This window comes from Lissotriton vulgaris, chromosome 5 (assembly GCF_964263255.1).
Source record: "Lissotriton vulgaris chromosome 5, aLisVul1.2, whole genome shotgun sequence".
NCBI classification, from domain to species: domain Eukaryota; kingdom Metazoa; phylum Chordata; class Amphibia; order Caudata; family Salamandridae; genus Lissotriton; species Lissotriton vulgaris.
The window spans coordinates 1,551,606,085-1,551,633,477 of record NC_141693.1 but is presented as its reverse complement, the minus strand read 5'-3'; the positions used below and the strand labels follow the sequence as shown (position 1 = coordinate 1,551,633,477).

The window sequence follows — 27,393 nt, the reverse complement described above, 5'->3', positions numbered from 1 at the left end:
TAGGAACAAAGACAGGTGCAGAGGAAGACGGAGACAGTGGGGAGATTGGAAAGGGTGTAAAAAGGGGAGGTATCGAGAAGCACGAGATACAGGCATCAAAGGGACGTGCCTAATGAGATGCACGGCTGAGACAATAAGCCCGTGCGGCAAGATGAGCCTCGAGCGGCGCCATCTGCCTTACAGTAGCAACCCCCTCATCATAAAGACACTTACAAAGAACATGTGTCTTCCGCCATATCTTGGAAGTCCCAGGGTCGCGAAGCGGACAGCGTCCGTTCGCTGGCTACTTGAGGGCAAGAGACAAAATGGATGCCGTATCTAAGATGGAACCCGTGGGTACAGATGAGAAACCCACATAACAAACGAACGGTTTAAGTTAGCACAGCGAAACTGCGCACACTTACTAAACTCGTCATTTGCGGTTCATAGATACTAGACTCGACCATATTCGTGCGAGTTAAAAACACCACTTACAATTGTCACGGAACCTCAGACGCTCCTTTTGCCCTCATGTAGGCAAGCACTAGTCGGAATCATATTCGATATTCATCAGACCATCAAGATGTCGTTGTAGCATAGCTCTGTCCGATCGAGTCCCCTTGGTAACAGATGGTTGTCTCATACACGTCGTAGCACAGAGGCCACATAAGGCAGGACCACACTGCACACAAAGGCAACACGTGAACAGGAACACTACCACAACCCCGATGATCATCAGAATCTTCCAACCCCAAGTCGACACCAGGCCCCAAAACCAACCAAGTAGCGTCCAATCCCCTACATCCACGTGTATGGATTCGGAGATCTTATGCAACTTCGAGATGGCTTGATAGACAGTAGGAGCATTATCTGGAATGAAAATGCAACAGCTCGAATGGATCACTTTACATACCCCACCGCGATCTGCTAAGACAACATCTAAAACCATACGGTTTTGTAATGTCATAAGTCTCTCCGCCTGAAGTTCTGTGGTGATATTACCAAGGGCACTGGCAGTAATGTTAGCTGTCGATTCTACCACTCGAGTCAAATGTCTCAGGTTCCTACTATTAACCATAGGTCCCCAAAACGGGAGGAAACCCTTGAAAAAGTCTCCTGCCTCTTGACCGGCAGTATCTTCTTCGCTAATTACGCCTCGTACTACTCTAGTCTTATGATAATCGGCATCTACAGTGAACGTCGGAGGCAACAGATTTGCAACGAAACATGAGCCCATGAAGTCTGCGGGCAACCATGTGTATGCACGATCATGACAGATAAAGTATGTACCCTTGGCAGCCAGAAACACAGGGGTCGGGGACATTGGCAGAACGTAACTTTCAGTGCAAGCACTTACTCCAAGTGAGGCTTGCGAACCACGACCCACAAGACAAAGATTACCAGTGTGGGGTACGACCCATATTGGAGACGAGCTTTGAAGCTGCTTTTCATTAGTGAACATACTATATTCCCCTCTACTTAGGACCCTATAGGCTTGTACCTCTTCCTTAGGGATGAGAAAAGCATCATGGATCTCATCTTCCATGTCCGCTATTGCCATTGATAGCACCCACTGATACGAGGTAGGACCAGGTTTGGGGGAACGTTGTTCTGGAGTGGGGTGGAAACCCAGTGCACTTCGAAGCATTGTTTGGAATGCTCGAGCTGACCCTTGGGAACTATACGGTAACACCAGATATGGAATTCCCTTACCCGTAGTATGTGGCATCAACCCACACACCCAACAATTAGTAGTGTTAACCACTAACTGATGCTGATGGAGGAGCTGGATAAAGGAATTATTGCGGAATTCTACACGTCTAGCCTGTTCGTGTTCTGGTAGCAGGTGAAAGGAATGAGGAGAAACAGTAGAAGTAAGGTTAGGGTAAGGAGTAGGAGTAGGGGTAGGAAGTAAGAAGCAAGACATAGTGTAATACACCCCACCCGCCAAAAATGCAGAAGCAGTCAAAAACAATACAAATAATTGGAATACAAAACATTTAGTACGACTAAGTTTCTGCAGCTGGACTCTATACGCCTGAGCTCCCTCCAAATCATTCAGCTTCGAAAATGCCATTTCCCTACGACCGTCCGCAACGTTTCTTGACGCACTTCGTTCTGTGCAGCAATAGTCAATCCCCAGGAGTTCCTAGGAACCGACGGCCTTTAACCTAGCGTCAAGACCTACTGTCCAGAAGGAAGTACGCGCGCGGCCCTACGGCCTTCAATACACAATATGTATTTATTAGCACAATCTTTCTCCGCTGTGGAAGGAAAAAAAGATACAAAGGAAAAGCTTGATATATATACAAAACAATTCAATGATACGATTGTTCAAAATTGATCATGGGAAACGAGGATATTGCAGTTATCAATTTCAGCAAAGCAAGAAAATTTTATTTGTCCTTAGTATGAGATCTCAAAGAATATCGATGTTTCCCGGGACGTGTCTGCTCTTCAAACAAAGGATCCGTTGAAGAGACAGCGTCCTGCTGATCAGTTCGTTGGTCTGGTCTTGAGTCTTTTGCTGACAAATGTTCAACAATGGCTTTCTGCTGCGCTGAGGGTTCTCCAACAAGCTGTGCGTCGCTAAAAGGTACAAACGCCGGCAATGTTTCTGTTTCAGTTGACGCAATGCCTTTCCTCACCCACGGGTCTGCCGACAAAGGAATAGGGACTCGTTTACAATGGGTAGCATGTACCCAATTCTTCCGCCCCTCAAGACGAACGGCAGTCCTCGTGGCCAGGAGCACCTGGTAAGGTCCGGTGAAACGGGGGTCCAGATTCTTCTTGCGTGAAAAATTACGGGTAACTACCCAATCTCCGGGCTGGAGCTGGTGGCCTGGACCCTCCGTCTGCGTCGGCAAGGCGTCGTAAACCTGTTGATGAATTAACCTCAGTTTAGCAGTCAAGTCATGTAAGTAGTCAATCAACATCGGAAACTCAAGATCAGAGAATACACCTGGCCTAGGAACCCCCCACACATTCGCAGGACGGCCGAACACTATTTCATAGGGGCTAAGCCCTATTCGGGAGTGTACAGTCGCCCTAGTTGACAGTAATGCTAGAGGCAAAGCATCAGGCCACGACAGTCCAGTCGTAGCTTGAATCTTCGCTAGCTTCAGTTTAAGGGTGCCATTGTACCCTTCAACCAATCCAGCTGACTGGGGATGATTGGCGCTATGGAATTTCTGATTAATTCCAAGGCCCTTACACACACTCTTCATCACACTTCCAACAAACTCACTTCCGTTATCTGACCACACGACTCTAGGCATTCCATACCGAGGAAAGTATTCCTTCAGTAGGATTTTCGCAGTAGACAAAGCAGTATTGTCTTTGAGGGGATAGGCCTCGATCCATCGGGAGAATGCGCAAACCACAACCAAAACATATTTTAGGTTATTGCATCGCTCCATATGGATGAAGTCCAATTGGATCACCTCAAAGGGATACGAAGGAGGAGCAAAACTGCCAGGGGGAGTTGGGGTTCCTTTGCCAGGATTGTACATTATACACACCATACAATTCTTCACCAAACGTTCAGCACACTTTGTAATTCCATCATTCTTCCACACATCAGCCAACAACTTGCAAATACCTTTCGCGCTAATATGTGCTAACCCATGTGCCATTTGCACAACGGCCAGTACATACGCATCAGGCAACATCCATCTTTTCTGATCTGACAAATCGATCCAGCAACCATTCGCATCCAACCTTCCCGTACTTTCTTTCCACTTCATCTTTTCAGTATCGGTGGCCTCATTCTGAATCGCTTTCACACTCTCTATAGTATTTTCACACATACTTGATTCTGCAGGCCACCTAACCGAACTCGTCACATACATTCGAGTGCTAAGGTTCCGGGCAGTCTCCTTAGCAATCTCGTCTGCAAACGCGTTACCACGACCAACATCATCCGTCACTTTACGATGCGCACTACACTTAACAATTGCAACTTGAGCAGGCAAAGTCAATGCATCCAAAAGATCGTTCACAAGCTGGCCATGCTGTATTTTCGTGCCGTGCGACGTTAAGAAACCACGCTCTCGCCACAATCGTCCAAAACTATGCGCTACACCGAAAGCATACTGACTATCGGTGTACACATTCACACGTTTACCTTTTGCTAATACACATGCTCTAGTAAGAGCAATTAGCTCTGCAGCTTGGGCAGAGTTCTGATTCAATCTCGCAGTCTCAACAACAGTATTCAACGTCACAACAGCATAAGCAGTAGTCACATCACCATTCGGCAACTTAAAACATGACCCATCCACATACAGGATGCCATCCGGATCTTCCAATGGGGTGTTTTTAAGGTCCACTCGACCTTTTGTTTCCTCTTCTGTCCGCAAGTAACAGTCATGTTCTGTTACTGCATCTGACTCTGCACTAATTGGTAACAAAGTTGCCGGATTTAGGACATTACAACGTTTTATCTGGATATGGCTTGCCAAGAGCGTCAATTCGTACCCAGACAACCTCGCACTCGTCAAGTGCTGAGTTTTCGTACGATTCAACAGAGTATCGACTGCATGCGGAACCATCACCGTAAGCATATTGTCCATGACCAATCCTGCTGATTGTCGGATGGAGACCGCAGCTGCCGCAGTTGCTCTCAAACAACTCGGCAATGCTCTAGCTACTGGGTCTAAGGTCGAGGAAAAATATGCACATGGACGTTGCTTACCACCAAAAGGTTGCGTTAAAACACTCAAAGCACAACCTTCCCTCTCGTGAACATATAACGTGAACGGTTTACTGTAATCAGGGGTACCTAACACAGGAGCCGAACACAATGAATCACGTAAGTCAGAAAAACTTTTCTGACATTCTTCCGTCCATGGTAAAGGAGTTGAAACATCCTTGCACGTAAGAGCCACCAATGGTTTCGCTAGCAATGAAAAATTAGGAATCCACTGCCTACAGTACGACGTGATACCTAGAAAGGCACGCACATCTCTTTGGGTTTGTGGCACAGCCATTCGTGCAATCGCTGCAATTCTCTCTGGGGTCAATCTCCTTCCCTCCTTTGACAATAAGTGACCTAGATAGGTTACTTCTTGACAACAATATTGGAGTTTAGAAGGTGACACCTTGTGATTTAACTCACAGAGATGTTGCAGCAACGACACTGTAGCAATTTTGCAAATGTCCTGAGTATCAGCAGCCACCAATAAGTCGTCGACGTATTGTATTAAAGCCGCACCAACCGGCAACTTAAACGCATCTAGTTGACCCTTCAAAGCTTGACTGTAAATCGATGGACTTTCACAGTAGCCCTGAGGAGCGCGTTTGAACCGGAAGCTACGTCCACCAAGAGAGAAACCGAAAAGGTCCCTGCTTTCTTCGGCAATCGGGATGCTGAAAAACGCATTTTTCAAATCAATCACCGAAAACCATGATGCAGTAGCTGGAATCAGAGTCAGTAGCGCCGTGATGTCAGGCACAACAGGGAATTGAGGAACCACAATTTTATTCACCTCCCGTAAATCGATAACAAAACGATAAACAGGCGGTTTGGTAGGATCAGTACGTTTAAGAATGGGCAGTACAGGACTATTGCACACGTTTCCCCGAGTCTCTTCAATAACATCTTTCTCGATCAAATCATAGATGATCGCTAACAAAGCTCGTTCACCATCAAGGGAGATACGATATTGGGGAATACGTGGCAATCGCACATTCGATTTCAACTGAACAACATAAGGGGAGATATCAAGTAGGCCCACATCATTTGGACCCGTCGCCCACAAAGACGCAGGAAGAGAATCCAATTCCGGTGGAAGCTTATCGAGGGACAAATACATGGGAGAGACTACTCTCTCTCCTAACGTAAGCTTTACACCCGCAGGAGAACAATACAAAGTTGCATACAAACGTTTAAGCAAATCCAGACCCAAAAGATTTTCGCCACAACCAGTGGTCAAAATCAATGGAGCTTCGAGCTCACAAGGCCCAATTTTAAGGGGCAAAGGGCGCGAAACTGGATTGCTAACGGGGGCGCCAGAGAATCCAACGGAAACATTTGTTAAGCCAGACAAAGGTGCGCCAGGGAGTTTCGAATGCATGATAGAACTTTTCGCTGCACCAGTGTCCAACAGAAAAGGCTCAACGACGCCCGATGTAGCAACTGCGACGTAAGGCCCTCTCTGATCAACCGGAACCGATACCACTCCCTCTCCTTGTCTTTGGCTGTCCTAGTAATTACTATCGTCAGTTCCCTGATCGACGTAATAATCGTCTACATTATACTGCGCAGATCGTCCTTGCGATGATCCACGTTGATCGAAACAGTTATTAGAATTTGATGAATTGTCAGAACGGTCGTTCTGAGCACCACGACCTCTACCACGTGATGCGTTCTGTGAACCACCACGACCTCCTCTAGACGAAGTACCACTAGTACGGTCATTTAAAGCAGGACAATTGAATTTAATGTGTCCCTCCTGTCTACAATAAGCACATTGATTATACCCTAACGAAGATCTTTGGAAAGAGGAATCATTACGTGACTGCGATCGATTCGATTGCGACTGTGATCTATTCTGCTGAGGCGCATTCTGATTAGAACGCGGCGGATATGCTTGTTGCAACAACACTTTAGTTTTTAGTTCTTTCGTCTTTTTATCGGCACGGTCATTTTCCTCTTTTTTTCTCTATTTTCATAATATTGTGCCGTAGCCAATATCTGAGCTGAGGTAGAAACAGCCCACGCACTTTCTGAATTTTTCAATTTATGGCTCAAGTCGGGCAATAAGTTCGATACGAATTTATCCACAAACAACCTCTGTCCACCCTCAGTACCCATATCCTGTCCACTATGGTCAACGAACGTTTCCTCGAACCTCGTAAAGAAGTCTGAAACACTCTCATCTTTCTTCTGCTTACAAGCTGACAACTTGTCCCAATTTACCCTCATAGCTGGCATAAGCGTTTTCATTAATGTAATGATTCGCTGGGGGAGAAGTTCAATCAACTGATCGGGTTTAGTAGCAGCCACTTGTCCAGCGTCTGCCGCTGTAATAGCAGCCCAATCACCACCTAATTCATTCGCGTGATCTTGGTGACGAATCTTAGCCCATACCGGTTGCGGTACGACATTGCCAAACAACATGTCGATATCGGCCAGATTCATTATCGTAGCATCCACAAGCTGCGATAATTCTTTGTAATACCCCGCAGGATTTTTGCGAGGATCAGGCAAAGTTTGTTTCACCTGAAGCACTTCCGATCGTTTCCATGGGAGGTGTATCCACACTCTCTGGAAATGTGCCGGTACTGGAGCATTAGCATTAGTATTATCAGCGGGTACCCAAACCGGCGGAACTTCACGCATAGGATATTGGCCAGACCCATCTCCTTTCTCAATGTCCTCAACGAACAATGCATGAGGAATAGGAGCGGGACGAAGAGATAGCAACCGCTCAATAGCACGTCGGACATTAGTGTCGACTATCAGTCCAGTTGCGAACTGAAGCCGAAGTTCAGACAGGGCGGACAGCACCTCGTCAGGCGCAAAGGCCACTATCTGATCATGTAAGAACTTGCACATTTCATCAAACACATACCTCTGAGTTGGTATGTTGAATTGATCAAACGTTTCGAGGACAACACGTGGTGGATGTCTAACAGGGTTTATCATCCAACCCATCGCCATATTGTATAGCGCAACACGTTCTCTATTACCAGGAAGCTGGCTACGTCTCTGAGGACCATCAGAACCAGCAGACCCAAAAACAGGTCCGAGCGACTGGAAGAAGTTTGTCGCGAGGGGAGAATCACGATTACGAGTAGAGGGAGAAGAGTAGGACACAGGACTAACAAGAGAAGGAGTAGAAACATTAGCAACAACAGGGGTTAACAACACAGGAGCAGTAGCGTGAGCAGTAGCGGGAACAGGAGTATGTGGAAGCGGAGGAGCAGTAGGAATAGAACCAGGCAAAGGAGCAGGAACAGGCGGAAGAGCGGGTGCAGGTTGAGGAACTGGTGGAGGAATAACAGGTGGAAGAACAGGTACGGCAGGGACCACAGGAGCTGCGATACCCTGTACGTACGGAGGTGGCGACTTCATAAGATAGGACATTAAAGAATCCTCAACTACCTCTTCCTTCTTATCCGACTCCGTAGGCAAAGCAGGATAGCATTTGTCTATGGACATACGCTGTAGCCTCTCAAACACTTCTTTATCCTTATCCTCCTTATCACGCTGAAACTGCTCAGCTTTCTTCACTATGGTAGCAACATTATCTCGCTCACTACGTTTATTTTGCCTGATTTCTTTCTGTCGGGCTTCTTTGCGCCACAACCGAAAGGCATCAAACATGGCCGGCCTTGATTTGCGTTTGAACAACTTTATTTCTAAATTATCTAAGATCGACGCTTCGAAGCTACCGTGAGGAGGCCAACGAAGATCGCCGTCTTTCTTTGTATATTTTATCCAATAATCGTTAAAAGCAATCGGGCCTAGCCCATGTTTGCTATATAAATCATAAGTAGGAGTTCCAACCGGAGGTATCGGACACGAGTCCTCCAGCAGGGAATCCGCACCACAAGGTCTAAAGCAACTGAACAAAGTACTGCGACCAGGCATCTTGCACACTAGCCGAGTTTCACAAACTTCAAGGGTTACGGGATTTCGGGATTTACCAAGTCCCAGTAAGGACAAAACCCTCGGTCTTTGGCGGCTGCAGTCGTCAAACAAATACAACAACAACAAAGTACGCTTAGCAAAGTGTCACCGACAAAAACACTCACACAGCGTGTACAACAAAAACAAACACTAGTGTTTACAACAAAGACACTCGCTAAAGTGTCTACAACCAAGAACTCTGGGAGCGACCCACAAATACTTAACTCAAAGAACAATGGCGTCCTCAGGAAGGCCCGTCAATCGTCTCGCTATACCAAGGTCTACGCCAGGCGCCAAAACAGGTCTACAGTCAGGGCAGCAGTCCGTCACAGCCGTTAGGAGGCGGGAATCTTCGCGGGAAAAGTCTTCGGGCCACTTATTTCGACAACAGGATCGATGAAGCGGGGTGCACCTTCCCTCGGAGATTTCACACGAAGTTCCTCACGATCGTCGGGCTTGGACCGGTACCACTGATGCAGCCCCACGTTGGGCGCCAACTGAAGGACTGGGTTCTTTTGGACCCAGCGGTGCCAGGGCACAACACCTGAAACCTTCGTGGGTAACCTGCTCCGGCGTACAAGTCACAGAGACACGGGACACTTCCTTCGGCGTCAAAGAGTCAAGGTTTATTTACTGCAGGGAACACAGAAGTCACAGGAAGTACATCGAGTGTAGTTCGGGGAGACTGCTTCAAATTGTATTTGTGGATCGCTCCTTTTATACAGTTTTTACCCATAGGATAACATGAGACACAATAGTTTACAACCTGGTTCCCACAAGTCGCTTTCAGAGGGGTCGCTTTGGTCACTTTGAAACACACAAGGTCCGGAACATAAGTGCGGAAACATTTGGCGGTTCCCAACTGTAAAAACCCATCTTCCCATCATTAGCAAATTCCAATCAGCAGTAAAGTAGATCGAAATAGGAACAAAGACAGGTGCAGAGGAAGACGGAGACAGTGGGGAGATTGGAAAGGGTGTAAAAAGGGGAGGTATCGAGAAGCACGAGATACAGGCATCAAAGGGACGTGCCTAATGAGATGCACGGCTGAGACAATAAGCCCGTGCGGCAAGATGAGCCTCGAGCGGCGCCATCTGCCTTACAGTAGCAACCCCCTCATCATAAAGACACTTACAAAGAACATGTGTCTTCCGCCATATCTTGGAAGTCCCAGGGTCGCGAAGCGGACAGCGTCCGTTCGCTGGCTACTTGAGGGCAAGAGACAAAATGGATGCCGTATCTAAGATGGAACCCGTGGGTACAGATGAGAAACCCACATAACAAACGAACGGTTTAAGTTAGCACAGCGAAACTGCGCACACTTACTAAACTCGTCATTTGCGGTTCATAGATACTAGACTCGACCATATTCGTGCGAGTTAAAAACACCACTTACAATTGTCACGGAACCTCACTCTGACATGTGTTGACGATGATGATGATTGTAAAAGTGAGTTTCATAAAGTTGTACGCCCGTCATAGAATATCTTTCCATATTCACCAGGTTGCATTAGGCTTTATCTCTTGAGACTTGATGCTACCACCTGGCAGTAACAGTGTTTCGCTTTAATAACCTTGTCGATGCCACCCATTAAACGTTTTCTCCTCATCGGGGGCTCAGGACATGAAGCAAGTTCTAGGTAGGGGGGTAAAAATAATATCTCTATAAATACAGGATTTTAGAAGAGAAATTGTTTCTGGTTCAAGCAGTCTTTTGTTGAAGGATAAAATAACTGCATGACAGTTAAATAGGTATCTAAAGTTCATCGGAGACTTATGGCAGCCAGACTGCAGTCATAGCCTGCAGTGGGCTACGCTTGTGGTAGAAGTTTGAGTGTTACTTCTCTCTTCTTGGTAAGTTCTGGCACAGAGTACAGGTTTGTCTGAACAGAGAAGCATTGAAACAAAAGCTTCTCATGTCCAAAGTCCTAGCTGATACTGCTTATGAGGGGTTCATTGCTTGATATGTTAAGCAATTATTCCATGCCCTCAACAGCAAGAAAATAATCCTAAGGCCCAGCAGAGCGACCTGTTATGCAAACATAGCAATTGAGGTGCAACAAATGCACTTCTTCATTAAATATCACTGGTAGCATAGCCACCCTGCTTTACCTAATAGCTTGCTGGCAGCAATTGAGCTACTTATGATAGCGCCATTCCAGTCGGAAATGGCGGCCCCCGACGCACACTGGGTAGAAAAAATTCCTTTAAACTTGTAGTTTTTTTCCCCAAGATAAAGTTTTATTTGTAACGTTGAATGTTGTAATCCTTAGTCTTTCACATATTTCATAAATCAAATTTATAATTGGCCCAATGCATTTCGGGCAATGCTGCCCTTCTTCAGGGGAATTGATGTTCTACAAAAAGATGAAACACAACTGTAATATATTCGTAATACATTGCATGTCAAAAATCATAATCGTACTAATAGTGTGTTATAACACCTATACACAGGCATGTTTGAATGAACTTGCATCAGTAAACAATGACTTCATGAAACGTAAAGACGCATTCTCATAAGTGTACACAAGATGTTACTTGTCTTCCGGTGGTGTATACCCACACTACTTATCAACAGTACAGAAAAACAAAGTACAAGAAAGAAATGAATAACCCCATCTCATGCCGTCAATGTTAAGCAACAACAGTGTCTTAAAATTGTAAAAGAAACGAAACAACCAGTCTTCTACGAGTGAATCTAAGAAAAAAATGAGCCAAACATACCTTCCTCAATCATACATGTTTTTATTTTCCTTTAGAAAGCTTAGAAACTACACAGTGTCCGTTCTTAGTTTCTCATCCCAACTCATCACTTCCGGGCCGGGAAGGTTACACGTCCGACTCCGGTTTAAAACCTCGCCAAGCACAACTTCTTCAAACACACAGCAGGAAGACCATGGTGTTTTCAGGAAACGCCAGACTTTAGGTGAGTGTTCAGCAACTTCACATCTTGTTGAATTGCGAGTCTATTCTTGTTTGATATCGGCGCATAATACTGAACCGACATGGTTCTTTTTTCAGAGCAAAATTTATTGACCCGAGCAAAACACAGATCACGCCCTAACCTGATGGTGGCTTTCTACATTTCCAGGTACGACCATTACGGTAACTACCGACTTTACACACATTTTCCGATAGACCGATTTTTAAAAAAAACACTGTTTCATTTACCACAGGTTAGCTGTCTTGGGCTTACGTGCACCGACTTAATACTGACTATACACTTCCTTCTACGAGGAAGGTATGTTTGGCTCATTTTTTTCTTAGATTCACTCGTAGAAGATTCTTAGAGTGACTGGTTGTTTTGTTTCTTTTACAATTTTAAGACACTGTTGTTGCTTAACATTGAAGGCATGAGATGGGGTTATTCATTTCTTTCTTGTACTTTGTTTTTCTGTACTGTTGATAAGTAGTGTGGGTATACACCACCGGAAGACAAGTAACATCTTGTGTACACTTATGAGAATGCGTCTTTACGTTTCATGAAGTCATTGTTTACTGATGTAAGTTCATTCAAACATGCCTGTGTATAGGTGTTATAACACACTATTAGTACGATTATGATTTTTGACATGCAATGTATCACAAATATATTACAGTTGTGTTTCATCTTTTTGTAGAACATCAATGCCCCTGAAGAAGGGCAGCATTGCCCGAAATGCATTGGGCCAATTATAAATTTGATTTATGAAATATGTGAAAGACTAAGGATTACAACATTCAACGTTACAAATGAAACTTTATTTTGGGGAAAAAAACTACAAGTTTAAAGGAATTTTTTCTACCCAGTGTGCGTCGGGGGCCGCCATTCCCGACTGGAATGGCGCTATCATAAGCTTCGCTTCCACCTCCAAGACTCAGAAGGAGGTACCCAGGCAGCACCTAATCACTTGCTCGTATCTCTTCACCTTCAATTTAACAAATCTTCGTGTGCGAGAAGGTTCAGTTCTCATTTCATTAAGCAATTGAGCTACCCCATATTTCCAGAAAAGAATCATAGTATTCATAGTAATCATAGTAGTATTACCACTTTTCCCCAAATTCCACTATTATATCAAGTGAGCTACCCCTCTTCGTCAAATAATCATGTTTTACTATGTACACTACCCCTTTTCACCAAGGACATCAGAGACACAGCAAGCACTAATGTCATGGAGGTCTCAAAGTAACAGGGCGATATGTAGGCCTAATTTTGCAACTGGGACACCTCATTATGATTACCCTGCCCTGCCATCCACGCCTGCTGTAGTGGCGTGCTTAGTCAAAGTGGAGCAGTTTAGGCTGAGGTGTCCAATTCTTTTTAGGTCGAGCGACCTATCTCAATGCGCATGCGCATTGAGCGGGAGCTCGATATATAGGGGCTTAAACAGAGCTTACCGAGATCAGGCGATTTCCAGGCGATTTCTTGCAGTGCATGTGAAAGCACGTGCACAATGCCACCAGCCGCTTGCCTCACATTACCACATCAAAGGCGGCCGCGTCTCAGGCCCCTGCTGCTTCACACCCTCATGCCGCTCTCCCCGCTCCGCCCCCTCCCCTGCCCGCCGTGTCGCATTTCTCCTCGTACTTTATTCACGGCCGGCCGGCCGTACTTTCTCCCTCTCCCCATCTCCCCCCTCTGCCTGCTCTCCTCTCTCTCTCCCTCCCCCCTCTCTCCCCTCCGTCCTTCGCACTCGCATGCTCAAAACATGACATTTAACTGTCACATTGGCAAAGATTCTATGAACCTACAGCAAGATATCTTCTGTTTATCAAATGTTGGCTATGTACATGCGAATGTCAATTAAAAAAAATACTAAAAGTAGCCAAAGTGACAGAATAAATTATTTCAGCCAAGATGATCTCACAAGAAAGGCCACTTCTATTGCTCGTAGCTCCTTAAATGTTTCCTATTTATTGCAGAGGCTAATGGAAACGCAGTGAGTTCAAATTACGAAACGTAGACAGGGTTCTTGGCATGGTGTTTACTTTCTGATCTGCACTGCTTCTTGACCACTCGGGCCATGAGTATTAAGGGCAGATCTCTAAGTAAACAAACAGTAAGCCAGAGGTAACAACACCTGGTAACCCTGACGAATCTCAATTGTCGTCTATTTATGAACACAATCAGACTTTGAGATATTAATCGCATAATTGAAAGGTGCAATTTATATTTGAGGAAGGTCATGATTACGTGCCACAGGCAATACAGTGGAGAGAATGTGTATGGTGTATAGCCGTTTGAACTAAAACCGACTTCTGTGCAGGCATGTGCTTAAGAACAAGAAAGCAAAGTGGAAATGCATACTGCGAGTTAGAAGAGTGAAGAACTTACCCGTCTCATTCTCCCATTGGACATGATGTCTGCAATTCCTTTCGCTGCATCGTTTTTCTCTGTAACACAGAGGACTTTACGAATCTGAACTCTGCGGACCTGCAACATGGCGGATGACTGACAGATCCTACTTCTACACTTAGATAAAAATCTAAACCCATAGGAGGCTAAAATTGCGGGCTGAAAAATCATCCCTTACTTAGGGGGGCGCTGCCAACTCCCACTGACTTCATGTCATATAGTACCTCTGCTCAATCATAAATGATTCCTGATTCCTAAAACTCCCTCTTTTAGCTTATATTGCATAGTACGCTTATGGTAGCGTAGTGTACACCTCTATATCAAAATGGGATTAATTACTTTTGACCTGTCATTGCTTTCAAGTATTTAAATATTTGTGAACTGCAGCCATTCTAATTCAGTACTAACAGTCAATTCCGTCATCTTCTTGGGTCTCCATATCAGAGATGCACTGGTATTTTCACTAACACGGGCACTTGTCACCACTGCCCGCGGCTGTTACCTGCAGCACTAGATACAGAGGGGCAGCAAAGTTCAGGGCATACCCAGACACACACAACTACCCAAAATGTATTAAGGAGCGCCCCTCGTCCCAGCACACTATAACCTCAATTCTCGCAGTCACAAAAAGCGGGTAACTCTTCCTATTCCAAAACAAGGCATGCGCAACCCACCATCTACAACCCTTACATTAACATCGGTCAGTGATTGGTACAAAATAAGTACCGCTCTGTATATAATAAAAATGTCATGCCACATCCACCACCACATCCACCACCACATTCACCGCATCCACCACCACCACATCCACCGCATCCACCACAACCACATCCACCGCATCCACCACTGCATCCACCATCACCACCACATCCACCATCACCTCCACATCCACCATGACATCCACCACCGCATCTACCACCACATCCACTGCCACCACATCCACCGCCACCACATCCTTCGCATCCACCACCGCATCCACCACCGCAGCCACCACCACATCCACCACCACCACCACATCCACCACCACATCCACCATCACCTCAACATCCACCATGACATCTACCGCCACATCCACCGCCACATCCACCACCACATCCACCACCACCTCCACCACCACCACATCCACCACCACATCCACCACCACATCCACCACCACATCCTTGGGCCTAGAGAGTGAGCTACAGATCAACAGCCAAGGTTTTCTTCTGTGTCCCCTGTAGCAGGTTAGAGGGGAATTTTTAGAGCTGGGGGAGGGAAGAGGACTACTAGCGTTCCTCGCATTATTCGATAACTATAGATGGCACTCTCATGTTTCAGCCTTATTATAATGTCCAAAATATATTGCCATACTAACACTGCTATTTATGTTGCAGATTTACATCAAGGGCCTTTGCACTCCGGAGATTGACTACGTCCTGTCGTATCCAAAAGACTTGCATTGCATCTTCCTCGGGTCCGAAGGACTATTCCTAAATGGCCTGGTCTGGGCTACCTGCGCCAGCATCTCTGTGAATGCACACGGTTCGGTGAAGATCTTGGGCCTGGCTGAGTCTGTGGTAATGGCCCAGAGCCTCATCCAAGAGTTTGTTGATCGCTATCTGAAAAACCTCCCCCTACTCGAGGAGCATGAAGTGTGTGTCAAGCGAAGGTTTAAACAGCTAGTGGAGACCCACCATGATAAGCACAGTATGGACCTTCTGATTCTGCCTAGCGCTGTCAAGGAGGTTCTTCTGGATCTGGTGCAGGGTGTGTGTGCCCCAGCATGCAGGCTGGGGTCTGAAACACCTTTCAGTGGCAGGAGGGACAGCTGCAACCTTCCGGAAAACAGTACTCCGACACAGCCTCAATTGCAAGGCAACCAACTGTTCTTAGGCAGTAAAAGGAATAGCACGTCCCGTTCCCCTGATAGACTGGATAGCTTTGTTGGCAACCTTGATATGAAAAACCCAGCAAGGTCTGAGGAGGCAGTTGACCAGCCACAACTAAGGCAGGTGTTGCGCAAGAGAGCTTCAAGACCTATTCCTGAATTCAAACCTAGCTCATTTGATGGTTTGGATCCACAGCTGAACACTCCTGAGGGTCATCACCTAAAAACAATGGCAGGAAAAGATGCAGAGAGTATACAGTCACATAGAGAATTGAATTGTTTGCAAGACAATTTTCCTGTGAGGCAAAGACCTAGTTCATTAGTAGGCCTTGGGGAGAGTATAGTATTGGGCGGTGACACAGCACAGCCCTTTAATTTATTGGAGCATCCTTGGAGTTCTAGCAATGACAAAAAGAAAGAAAATGATTGTAAAATGGATCTGGGAAAGGAAGATCCAGACAGTGTCGTCCTGTCCTCTGGCACGGAGAAAGAGTTCAACATGATGGTCAACTTCTTCCAGACCATGGGTTATCCGGAGGAGAAAATCAGAAGAGTGTTGTCCACGGAAGGGTTCCAAGAACCGTCGCGAATCCTTGACCTCTTGCAGTCAGATCAACTGTGTCATACACCCAGGGGTCCCAAGCGAGATCTTCGCAGTGAGGTTGAAGAAGCAGAACACAACTCTCCTGTGGCCTCCCCCTCAACTACTGGAGATGAATACACCACTGAAGAGGAGTACATTCTGGAAGTGATCAAGTCAGCGGCCAAGAACTGTGGCTACTCCCCCAGTGAGATCACAGAAATCCAGGAGGGAGCCCCAATGGCAAATTTGTTGATTAAATTAAACCAGAGAAAGGAGGAGAAAAGTAGCTGTAAGTTAACCATGGTATCAGCTACTTCTGCTCTACGTGAAGATGATGCAGATCTTCAGCGAGAGCTCTTCCCACCTTCTGATCGTGGCAGTCCACCACTGAGGAACAATCACCAGGCTCAGTGTGAGAGCAGTACTTATGGCTCACTTCAAGAAGAGCCTAACCTTAACGCCTCTGGCCTTTCAAAAGTCTGTATGAACCCGAACCAAGAAAAGTTGGAACTAGGGCCTTTTTATCCAAACACACCTTTGGAAGATATCGACCCTGGGGTTCTCACACTAGAAGCAATGGGTGCAGAAAATATTGTTGGGGTTCCACCATCTGGGGGAAAAGATGCTTTTTCTCTTGTAACTGGCACACAGCGATTCAAAGAAGTGATGGATAAACCATTCCAACTGAACCTGAAGAATGAGCCGGGAAAGGACCACCTGCGGCATATCATCATCGATGGGAGCAATGTCGCCATGATGTGAGTAGGAATGAAAAATTGTGAGTATGTGCAGAGATAACACTTCTAAGTGCAAAATTGCTGCACACGCATCCAGTCAGTCCTAGTGTTTGGCACCTCCTCCCAATTTAGTAGTGGAATTCGCACACAGCTTTGCCAGTGCACCATTATCCCGTACGTTAGTAAACTATGCTATTCTTGTAATGGGACATCCCTAGATCTCTGTTAGTTTTCATTTGTCTTGGTCCTCTCCAAAATGCTTTTCCAGTACTGTAACCCACATACAGCTCTTCCAATACACCACAGTCATCATCTTCAGCTCACCTGTTTTACCAGTAATGATCCACACCCAGTTCTGCCAATTGATCACTACAAGAAAGTTTTGATTTTGCTATAGGCACAAAGGTGAATATTATACTTGTAGTTTTGGTTTAATATAATGAGCATGCAGAAGTTAAACATGAACAACAAAGGAATCCTACCCAGATCCCCAACAGGAGAGTGTAGCCGATAACAGAAACTGTAACAATGACCAATCAATGCTTGCATTTTGATGGGTATAAATGTTTATATGTGACCAGTAAGGATCGAGAACAAGGTGACCAGAAAGCATACTGCTTCCCTGCCTTTTGAAAGCTCTTCTGACTTAGGTCTACTGAATGTTGAAAGAGAGTCAGTTAGAACCTTCTTTAAGGCAGTAAAAACAGGGAGGGAGCCATACAATGTACATCATCCCCCCAAAAATATTATTTTGCTTGCTCAAAGCCAGAGGAATGATACAATAGATTTGATGTGATTGACTCGCCGCAAATTTATAAGACCGGGGACTCGGTCCCCATTTTCTCATCAGTAAAAAATAAAGATATTAGTTGGTAGGGCAGGGACCCCCCTGACACTCATGGGGGTGGGTAGTAGGAGGGGACGACTCAGAGTCAGACCAAACTGATCACGATTTAGGGGTTTGAAGGTGCGGCAAACCTCCAATGTCTTCTCCTTTTTTTCATGTATATTTTTTGGAGTACCACGGTACTTCCACGCCACTCCCCCGCCACTGGGGTACAAGGTTCCAACTCATGGTACAGTGCAAATATCCCTGCAGTACAGTTGTGGCAGACGAGAGAAAAAGCTCCATTGGGCACTTTGAAGGCCATATTTCCTAAAAATGTTGGTGCCACAGGAACTCCTCAGTACCTGTCGTGCAGATATACTTAGCTTTTTATCTCCTTCAGGCCTAACCGGAGCACCTCCTTAAAATGATAATTTCTCGTTATCGGCTGTACAGGTTTGCATCAAATTGCAAAAAGCACCCTTTCTCAGTAAATGTATAACTATCTGCCAAAATTGGGGTAATTACGTTCAACTGTTTTTTCTGTATCCGAGAGCAGATTTCCCAACTGGAAATAACTTGGGAAATAAACTTTTTGGGGCAACCCCTCTTTATGTTGGCCTCCGCTTGAGGGATCATCACAAAACTTTACATAAAGGAGTCGAGGTAGATGAACTTTTCTTTTGTGAAGATTTCTGAAACCGCACCCTAGTTATTAGTAAAACAAAAAAAACGCATATCTACAGTAACACTAACGACTGCCACTGTGTAATATAAGAGTGTATGTGTGAGTGTGTGTGTGTATATGTGTATATATATATAACCTTCAACCACACTTCTCTTCCTCTGAGAATCAGCCGCACCTTTTCACCATATCCCACAAAGTTGCACAACACCATCAAGCTGCTCAATATTATTTTGTTTTCATTTGCAAACAGCCGGCATAGGCAGCCAACGTGTTTCGGATTGCGCCTTCAACTGGGCAATCACATTTCCCACAACCAACGTGAATATAAAGGTAGTCCTTCATGTTTCGCGCTTCCTCTTAAAATATCAACTAGACTGGGATAAATATGCAATTGGGACTCAGTATGACAGCCATGATGGTTACCGATCGTATATACGGTACACTGCAATGTTCAGTTTATGTTGCATACCTGCATAAATATTTCATAATATAGTGCAAGATTTCATGTAACTCATTAAAAAAGGGGACAAGATAGTTATATATATATATATATATATATATATATATATATATATATATATAGATAGATAGATATAGTTACCCTCATATAAAAGCTTTGTTATAAAGTGCGTATTTTCATCTAGTATATATGTTTGGTATGTATATTATGTACAGTGGTGCAAACCAAGCAGATTAAAGTGCTTCAGTGCTATAAATCAAATGAACCATGGGTAAAAATAATTCGTCATTTTCCACAATCTGTTTATAACGAAATATGCAAAGAAATCTATATGTATAATTCATTCTTTCCTGAATTTTCAGAAATGGTGCAAAATACGCTAAAGTGCAATAGATCGCATAGTTATCTTACATGTCAACAGGGTGATTGTATACCAAATACTGTTTTGGAATGCATCTGATTAATACATCAGATGTATATGCCGGACTGCCTCAGTCGGAGTGTAATGAACATGAACCCTCTCATCGCCCTTATCGCTCCAATATCCTCAGCGTACATATACATTACATAGACGTTTTTCAACCAGTTAATCATATTATGCTCACAAAGTCTGTGGGTTCCTACAGATGTACATGCAATTCTGCGTCCAAATCGTACCCCCATGGTTTCTCTGTATCCAACAAGACAATCATCTTGGATTCACAGCGCTGCAGTTCCAGCTCTCTATTACCTTGTTGGGGTGAGCTTTAATATGTTTAATGCCATATTATTGTAGGCTACTCAGATCTCCTTGATGCACCTCCCAAAAATGTTGGACCATTGGATATATTCTATCCTGATGTTTAATGGGCCTTCTGTTTTGTAAAATCCAGACCATGACCGTATTCACTGTACTCCCAACATACCGCGTTTTACGACCACATTCTAAAATATATACAACAAAGTCTGTCTCACATGAGATTCTTTCCTTGACGTTCCTCATAAATGTGTCTATATGTAGGTGTATGTATATGACCTACTGGTGGTCTCCAGTTCGTAGTTCTAGTTAGGACCTAGTTTGCATAGGAACAGCGTTCATTTGCCAAAAACGTTGGCGTTGTTTGCCGAATCCTCACAAATGTTTCAAAACTAGTTTGATGCTCACTTCAGCTGCTGTCTTGAAAGTTTAGAGGTGATCTGTCCAAGTGGGGGCCGAGAAAAAGGGGGTGGTCCAAAAAAACATTTCCCCCATGTTCATTTCCATAGAAACTTTAGCTACGTCTACAGCCCAAAGTGCTGAACATAATTACGCCAAATTTGGCAGAAAGGTAACTGTTGGTCCAGAAAGCGAATTTTTTGTGATTTGGTGTAAATCCATTCAGTATTTTTTGAAATATTGAAGAAAATCCAAATTTGTATATATAAGGATGAAGAGGATCCACGACCCCTCACACTCTCATGCTGAGATCTGATTGGCTGCCAATACTTCAAACCAGGAAGTGTTGGCCACTATCTTGGGACTCAGCTTGAAACGATTGCCTAAAAAAAACTGTAAAAAAATAAATTAAAAAAAGGGGGGGGTAGAGTAGGATTACCCAGGCTGGGCCTCTTGTGGGGGAGGGGTCGCACCAAGGCCCCGCAGAGCCAGAAAAACATTGCTGTTTTTTCTGCGGGATCCAGCTGAAATGTTTTTTTTAAAAATGTAGTTCGGGCTCCAGCGTTTCGTTAATTATAGGCCCCCGGTTGAGCGAGGTCTGGAAGCATTTTATTAATAAGGGAGGGGTGCACGCCCCTCCCTTCTAGGGCTTAATATTGCACCGGGGACCACCTCCTCCCCAGGGCTTTACAATGAATAGATAGGGTTTGAGCAGACGCTCCCCCCATTCCCCCCGCAGCCCCGGGGGCCGCCACCTTCCCGGGGCCTTGCTTTCAACTAATGCAGGGTGCCATGCTGCCCCTCCCCCCGCAGCCCCAGGGACCGCCACCTCCTTGGAGCTTTGGTAAAATTGAATGTGTGGAGGTTGTGCTGCTCCGGGGACCACCACCTCCCCGGGGCAAAATTCAAGAAAGGAGAGAGGCCGTGCTGCCCCCCTCCTGGAGCCAATAATGACCCTGTGTTGCGCCACCCCCAAGGGCTGGCTCCTGCTATGTTCTGGGTGCCTACCCCGGGATATAGCTGTTAGCTCTGACTTGGCAGGAGCTTTAACAGATCCTGCCAAGTCAGAGCAAACACTCTGCTGCCAGCGAGTGGGAACTGTGTTCCCTTTTGCTGTGGTGTTCTCTGTTTCCCTGCCTGAAGATTTGCAGGGAGACAAGAGACAATTGCTTTGACATACAAGGAGCTGCATGTTTAGCAGCTCCCTCCATGTCAAAGCAATGCCGGGGTCCCCTTCAGTGGTGATTGAGGGGGTTCCCAGGGCCAAAATCTGCCCGGGAGGGGAACTGTGTTGCCCCCCACCCTTATTCGCTTATATTTTTTAAACTAAAAAAGGCCGGGCCCTCGGAGATGGAGTCCCGGAGCTGGAATGGGCCTGGGAGGAGGGCTGCTCGGCCCCTTTCCCTTTAATTTAAAAATATATATATTTCTAAAAGGCCTGGGAACGGGGTCTCTAGGGCTGAAATCTGCCAGGGGGGGGCTTCATGTCTCCCCTCCCCTTTCAGAAAAAGGCTGGCCCTGGGGAATAGAGCACCCCTCCTATTATAAATGGGGCAGAAAAAATGCCAGACAGGCATGTTACCAGAGACCTCGCCGCCTTTCACCACCACTCTGCAAACACACCTCCTGGCGCACAACTGATTGGGGGATGAAGTCCCCTTGACTGCATAGGGTCCTGGGGGTCAACACGCCTTCATGTTACTCCCAGTAAGTCACACACAGGAGTATTACTGAGCAATCTTTGTAGGCCATGCCCTCTTTCTCCATCACTCTGCAAACGCACCACCTGGCGCTCTACTGGTTGCGGGATGAAGTCCTCTTGGATGCTGAGGGACCTTGGGGGCCAAGATGCCTTCCTGTTACCTCCATTAAGCCCCATACCTTGCTATAACTAGTTTGAAAAACAAAGGTTACCGGAAGGTTACAGTTGGGAAATAACATTTAAAAAAACATAGTAATTCAATGAAAAATCCAAAGGTTACAGGGATGTTATAGTTAGGCTCAGATTTCAGTTGTACAAAAGCAGTGAAATTCAGCAGTTCTAGTTACCTTGACTAACTATAACTTACGCCCCTGAAATGCACTGCTTATGACCCCACGTATTACACCACTCATGACATGGTCAGTGATAACACTCATGATATCTTAAATGACAACCACTCGCCCACCCACTCAGACCCCCATATAAAATTTACGTGCGCCCACTCACATAAACCTTCACAGACCCATACCAGTACTCACACACCCACTCACTACTCCTTAGAACCACTCGCACACCTACCAGTCACTCACTCAGGGATGTGGAATTCCTATAGCCCGACTCCCGGGACATATTGTTTGGGGTCAAGGAGCAACACCTTTTCAAGTGTATTTTGTCCTAGGGACAAGTAGGCCCAACCCCCTACAGCACAAACCCTTTGGCTGCCAGTTTACAGTATCACTTTATGGATTAGGAAAGGGCAATGTCTGCAGTTAAGGTAATATTTGTGTCCATGTGTTTAATGCTGTTCAAGCTTGTATTTATGGTTCATTAATGCAAAGCCTTTATTATTAGGGTGAGCACTAAAAGTAAACCCTGTAAGCTCGGCCTGCACTACTGACGGTGGTTTCAGTATAAATGTGTATACACGTTTTCAAAGTTTAGTAATATCAGGCTATGTATAATGCTCCCAGAATGCTCTCTGATTATATGCAAATATTTGCCGAAGCTTCAAAGCAAGAGTGATGATTATATGCTTTCAAAATAAAATGTTTTAAAAAAAAATGCAAGTAGGAAAAAAAACATTTTGCTAATGTAAGATTTTAGGTACCATATCTTTGCAGCATCATTTAGCAACATGTTGATGTATGCTTGTATTTCCCCAAAAATATTCATAATGGAATATCAGTGTAACCAGTTTAACCCCTTCCATGCTCATGACGAGCTCAGCTCGTCATGAGGCACAGTGGAGCTGTGCTTATGACGAGCTGAGCTCGCCATGAACAATGGGTTGGATGAGGATCCAGCACCGGAGGGGAAAACCCTTAGCAGCCAAGGTGTTAAATAAGATTACCGGAAACAAAAATAAACAAGCATTAGCAAAGCCAGTAGGTCTGAAATTGGTGGTCAGCCTTTTGGTTTTGTCAATGCGTGACTTGTTCAGGCATGGTTTTTGTAAGCCCGTATCCGTGTGGGAGCTGCTGGGCCCTCACCATTCTAACAAGCATTGGCAAAAGCAAAAATTGTTTTTGGTCTCAAAAAGCACACATTGCCACAGCAGTTCCGGGCACTGAACAAAACTACTTTGTGTGCCAATATGCTCCTTGTCAAAGAGCAGAATACTGTCACTGACAGTAAAGCCATCTCATAGACGGAGAGAAAAAGAGAGCGACAAAGAGACAGAATTTTATTAAACACAATAGGTCATGGTTAACGCCAGGCCTAATTAGAAGCCCAATTATTAACGAAAGTCTCAAAAGTGCATCCTTGGTATATATTCTTGCATTAAGTGCATATATACAGTTTCCATGAATTCACAAGAATTTACAGAAGTAGGCCAAGAAATAGTACTACTAAAAAATATTTGTGAACTGCATTTTAGCATGAGCACATGTGCCTGTGTAGATTGGCTCATGTGAAAATCTTAATGTTTCAAGTTAGCGCCAGGAAACTAATGGTGTCAGTGCGCTTCATAAATATCACTTAAGATAAGATAAGTTCACTTTTCCTCTAACCACTTTTTTCCCAACCCTGGAAGAAGTTTTATGTCTGTGACTGTCAGGAGTAAATTTCCAACCTTTTTCAGTACGGGAAAATATTAGAAAAGAGTTGGTGCAAACCCAACATGCACGTTAGTAGGTTTGCACAGACTCAAAAGGGAATTCCAACCCTTGAACTATTTCTTACCAATACCTTCAGCCCAGTATGTAGACCTGCAGAAACGTGGCAGCATAAGGGAATTGCTTGGAATGCAACCCTACTATGGTACGAGCCCTGGCATAATTAGAGAGGTTATATCAGAACTCTTATGTAATGAGATTGCCGCCGTAATTTGTCGCCGCATTACATGGCACAAAAGGGACAAGTGGATTTTGTTACAGGTCAAGTAGATTTATGAAGCAACCTGCCCTAAGGACAAGTAGATATTTTATTAAATTCGACACCCCTGCTTACTCATACAGCCAGTCTCATAGCCACACACTCACTGATAGAGCTACTCACACACCCACTTATTTACCTAGTCACTCACCCATTCACCCACACAGCCTCCCAGCACAGCCACTCACTCATTAATACAAGCATTCACCCACCCACACAACCACTTACCTACCCATACACACATTCATGCAAGCACTCACACATCTACTCACTCACCCATACAGCCATTCACACACTTACTCTCTAATACAGACACACACTAACTCACTTTACCTAACTTCCACTCAAACACCCACTCACTCACCCATACAGCCATGTACACTGCAAGTTATTCACTCATACAGCCATTCAGACACCCCCTCACTCACCCATACAGTCACTCTACAACCACTTGCCCACCAATGGTGCCACTCACACCTTCACTCACCCATACAATCAATGACTCACCCACCCACTCACTCACCAATACAGCCACTCGCACAGCATCTCACTCACCCACAAGCTACTCACACACCCATACACACAAGAATACAGTCACACAGTCGCCACACATAATATATGTTAGAAGTAGTATCACTTGATAGTAGTATACTAATTTAACTTTAGTAGTAGGTTAGTACATATATATTTAACACCCATAAACTCTTTAAAAACACTTACTCGCTTGATGTCATAAGTTATATAATTTGATAAATCATCATTGATGTCACTGACCATGTTATGGGTGATGTAATAAATGAGATCAAAAGCAGTTATAGTAAGCTTAGGTAACTGTAACGGCTGAAATTCTCCTGTTTTGTACGAGTAAAATCTGAGCATAACTATAATGTCCCTATATTCTTTGTTTTTTTCAGTACAGGGCTCAATGTAAAACTCAAAATGCTCTATTACTGGTAGTGTGGGCAAGCAGCCTTAGGCCTAACACCGAGGAGTGTAAGACAATTATTACACAACAGTGATCAATAATGGACACACGACTCAGAAGGAGATCCAGACCAATTTTAGAAAAATATACTTTGTTTGTATTTTATTTTAAGAACACGATCTTCCTAATAAGGTATTTATTGAAAGGAATAGTTTGATATCAAACACTCCTGTGTTCAGTGAAGCCATCATGGTGCTGTGGTACTCGAGTTGTTTAGTTTCCAGCCGATGTACGCTCTATGGCTTCAATGGCACTTACAATATTAGGAAATATTGTAGGGGCATATCTGCTCATGCAGATTTGCTCTCACCTGTGGTATAGTGCAATCCTGCCTTAGGGTTGTGTGGCTAGCTAGAGGGGTGACGTACCTGTGCCTTCAGACTGTTAGATGGCATGGTACCCAGGCAGGGTGCCATGTCAACTTTGTCGTTTTCTCCATCACAGGGGCAGTGACATGGTTCCAGTGAGGGGGGATTCAAAGGGACCCTGTTCAGCTCCCAGGCCCTAGATACCCAGGGTGCCATTTACTAGGGACTCAAAGGGGGCAGAATTACCAATTGGGTTTATTTTTAAGGACAATGCACTGGCACAGGGGACCTGGCTGGCAGGGACCATGTGCAGTACAATTAAAACCACATCATAACCAGGCAAAAAGTGGGGTGCTAACTATGCAAAAGAGGCACACTCTCACTGAAATCCAGAAAAACCTGAAGCTACTTGCAGCCTTTCTCAGATGCACACTGACTGGCATGTATTTTTATTCTTCCATTTTGCTGCGAGTACTTAAATGCTTATAGTGACTTTCCATGAATATACAAGGACTGGAGTTATAAAAGTAAATGACATGATACCTCCCATTTCCTGAGTTTCAACGAAAACATAGAAATACAGGTACCCCTGAAGGGCATAGACTAGGAGTCTCCAACCTTTTCTGTAGTGAGAGCTACTTCTGAGTTGTGAAAATTATCATGAGCTATTGAAGGCTATGCAGCTTGCGCATTGTTATCAGACATCCTCATGCCCAGCTCGATTGACTTTAAGCCTAACGTCCAGAGGACCAGGTACTATGGTTAGAACAAAATACTTTGTCTAGCACTATAACAGGACTGCCACATGTCAGTGAGAGTATAGTATTTGGGGATGTATGAACATGTGTGCACATGAATGGGATAAATGTGTATGGTTGACGGAGAGCCTATGTCGAGTTCCATCCGCCGCGTTCTCCAGATAAGAAGTGAAAAGTGGGTGCCTTCGAATAAACTGCACATTTAAGATTCATGTCTGTGGAGGGGTGAGAGCCCCCTCTGCACATCTCCGGCTCATCTGCAACCGACACAGAAAAGTTCCAGCAGACTTTATGGCGGACACGTTAAAGAAGGAGTTATTGCCCCAAACAGGAGAGAAATCGCTCGGAAAGTGAGTGGGAAGACGAGACAAGGCGCTCAGTGCAAGACACGTAGAAGCAGTGAGGCGGGAAGGAACCGAAAGGGTTAAACGCAGAGGCAAGGAGCGCCGGACAGCTACAGCAGCGGTGAGGGGGCTCCTTTCCCCTTGCTCGCACGGGACCCACAGTTTTGCGGAGGTCCGGGACCGGCCGCCATCTTGGGCTGGGTCTGTGGCGCTGGCCGGCGCCGCGGCAGAGGAGGGCCTCGACTGGCGTGCGGCGGGATCTGGGAACGGAGGCCTGGCTGTCAGACTTGCCATCCAGGGGACGGAGCATCGGACCATCGCGCTGTCGTGCACGGAGATGGAATAAAGATATTCCCGAGGTTTGAAATATCGTTGATGTTGTTGCTGGGATCAGCGTACAGTGGGTTGAAATTGGCAGCTCTCGGGTGATCCGACTTCTGAAGCTTATTTAAGGCCATCTATGACCCATGATCCCCTACAATGCTGACACCATGAACTGATCACTTTGTCCACTCTCCGGTGAGGTATTTATGCCTTTTTTCAGCCCGAATGAGTGTTTCTTGGCATTTTATTCTTGAAAGTGCAGCCTGACCCTAAAATGGCGGCTTCTAATTCTCTTTGATGCCCGTATGACTGTTATTAAGTCTGGTGTGCTGCGAGTCATGGAACACA

The 27,393-nt window shown here is 45.2% G+C and overlaps 1 protein-coding gene across 1 annotated transcript in view; it reads left to right on the top strand.

The window, feature by feature from the left end:
• LOC147715132 (NEDD4-binding protein 1-like) overlaps window positions 1-27,393 on the top strand; it is a 411,610-nt gene that overhangs the window by 79,108 nt on the left and 305,109 nt on the right. Inside the window, exon 2 of the mRNA XM_086923616.1 lies at window positions 15,326-17,160. Coding sequence (XP_086779742.1) covers window positions 15,326-17,160 — 1,835 coding nt within the window. The remainder of the gene's footprint in view (window positions 1-15,325; window positions 17,161-27,393) is intronic.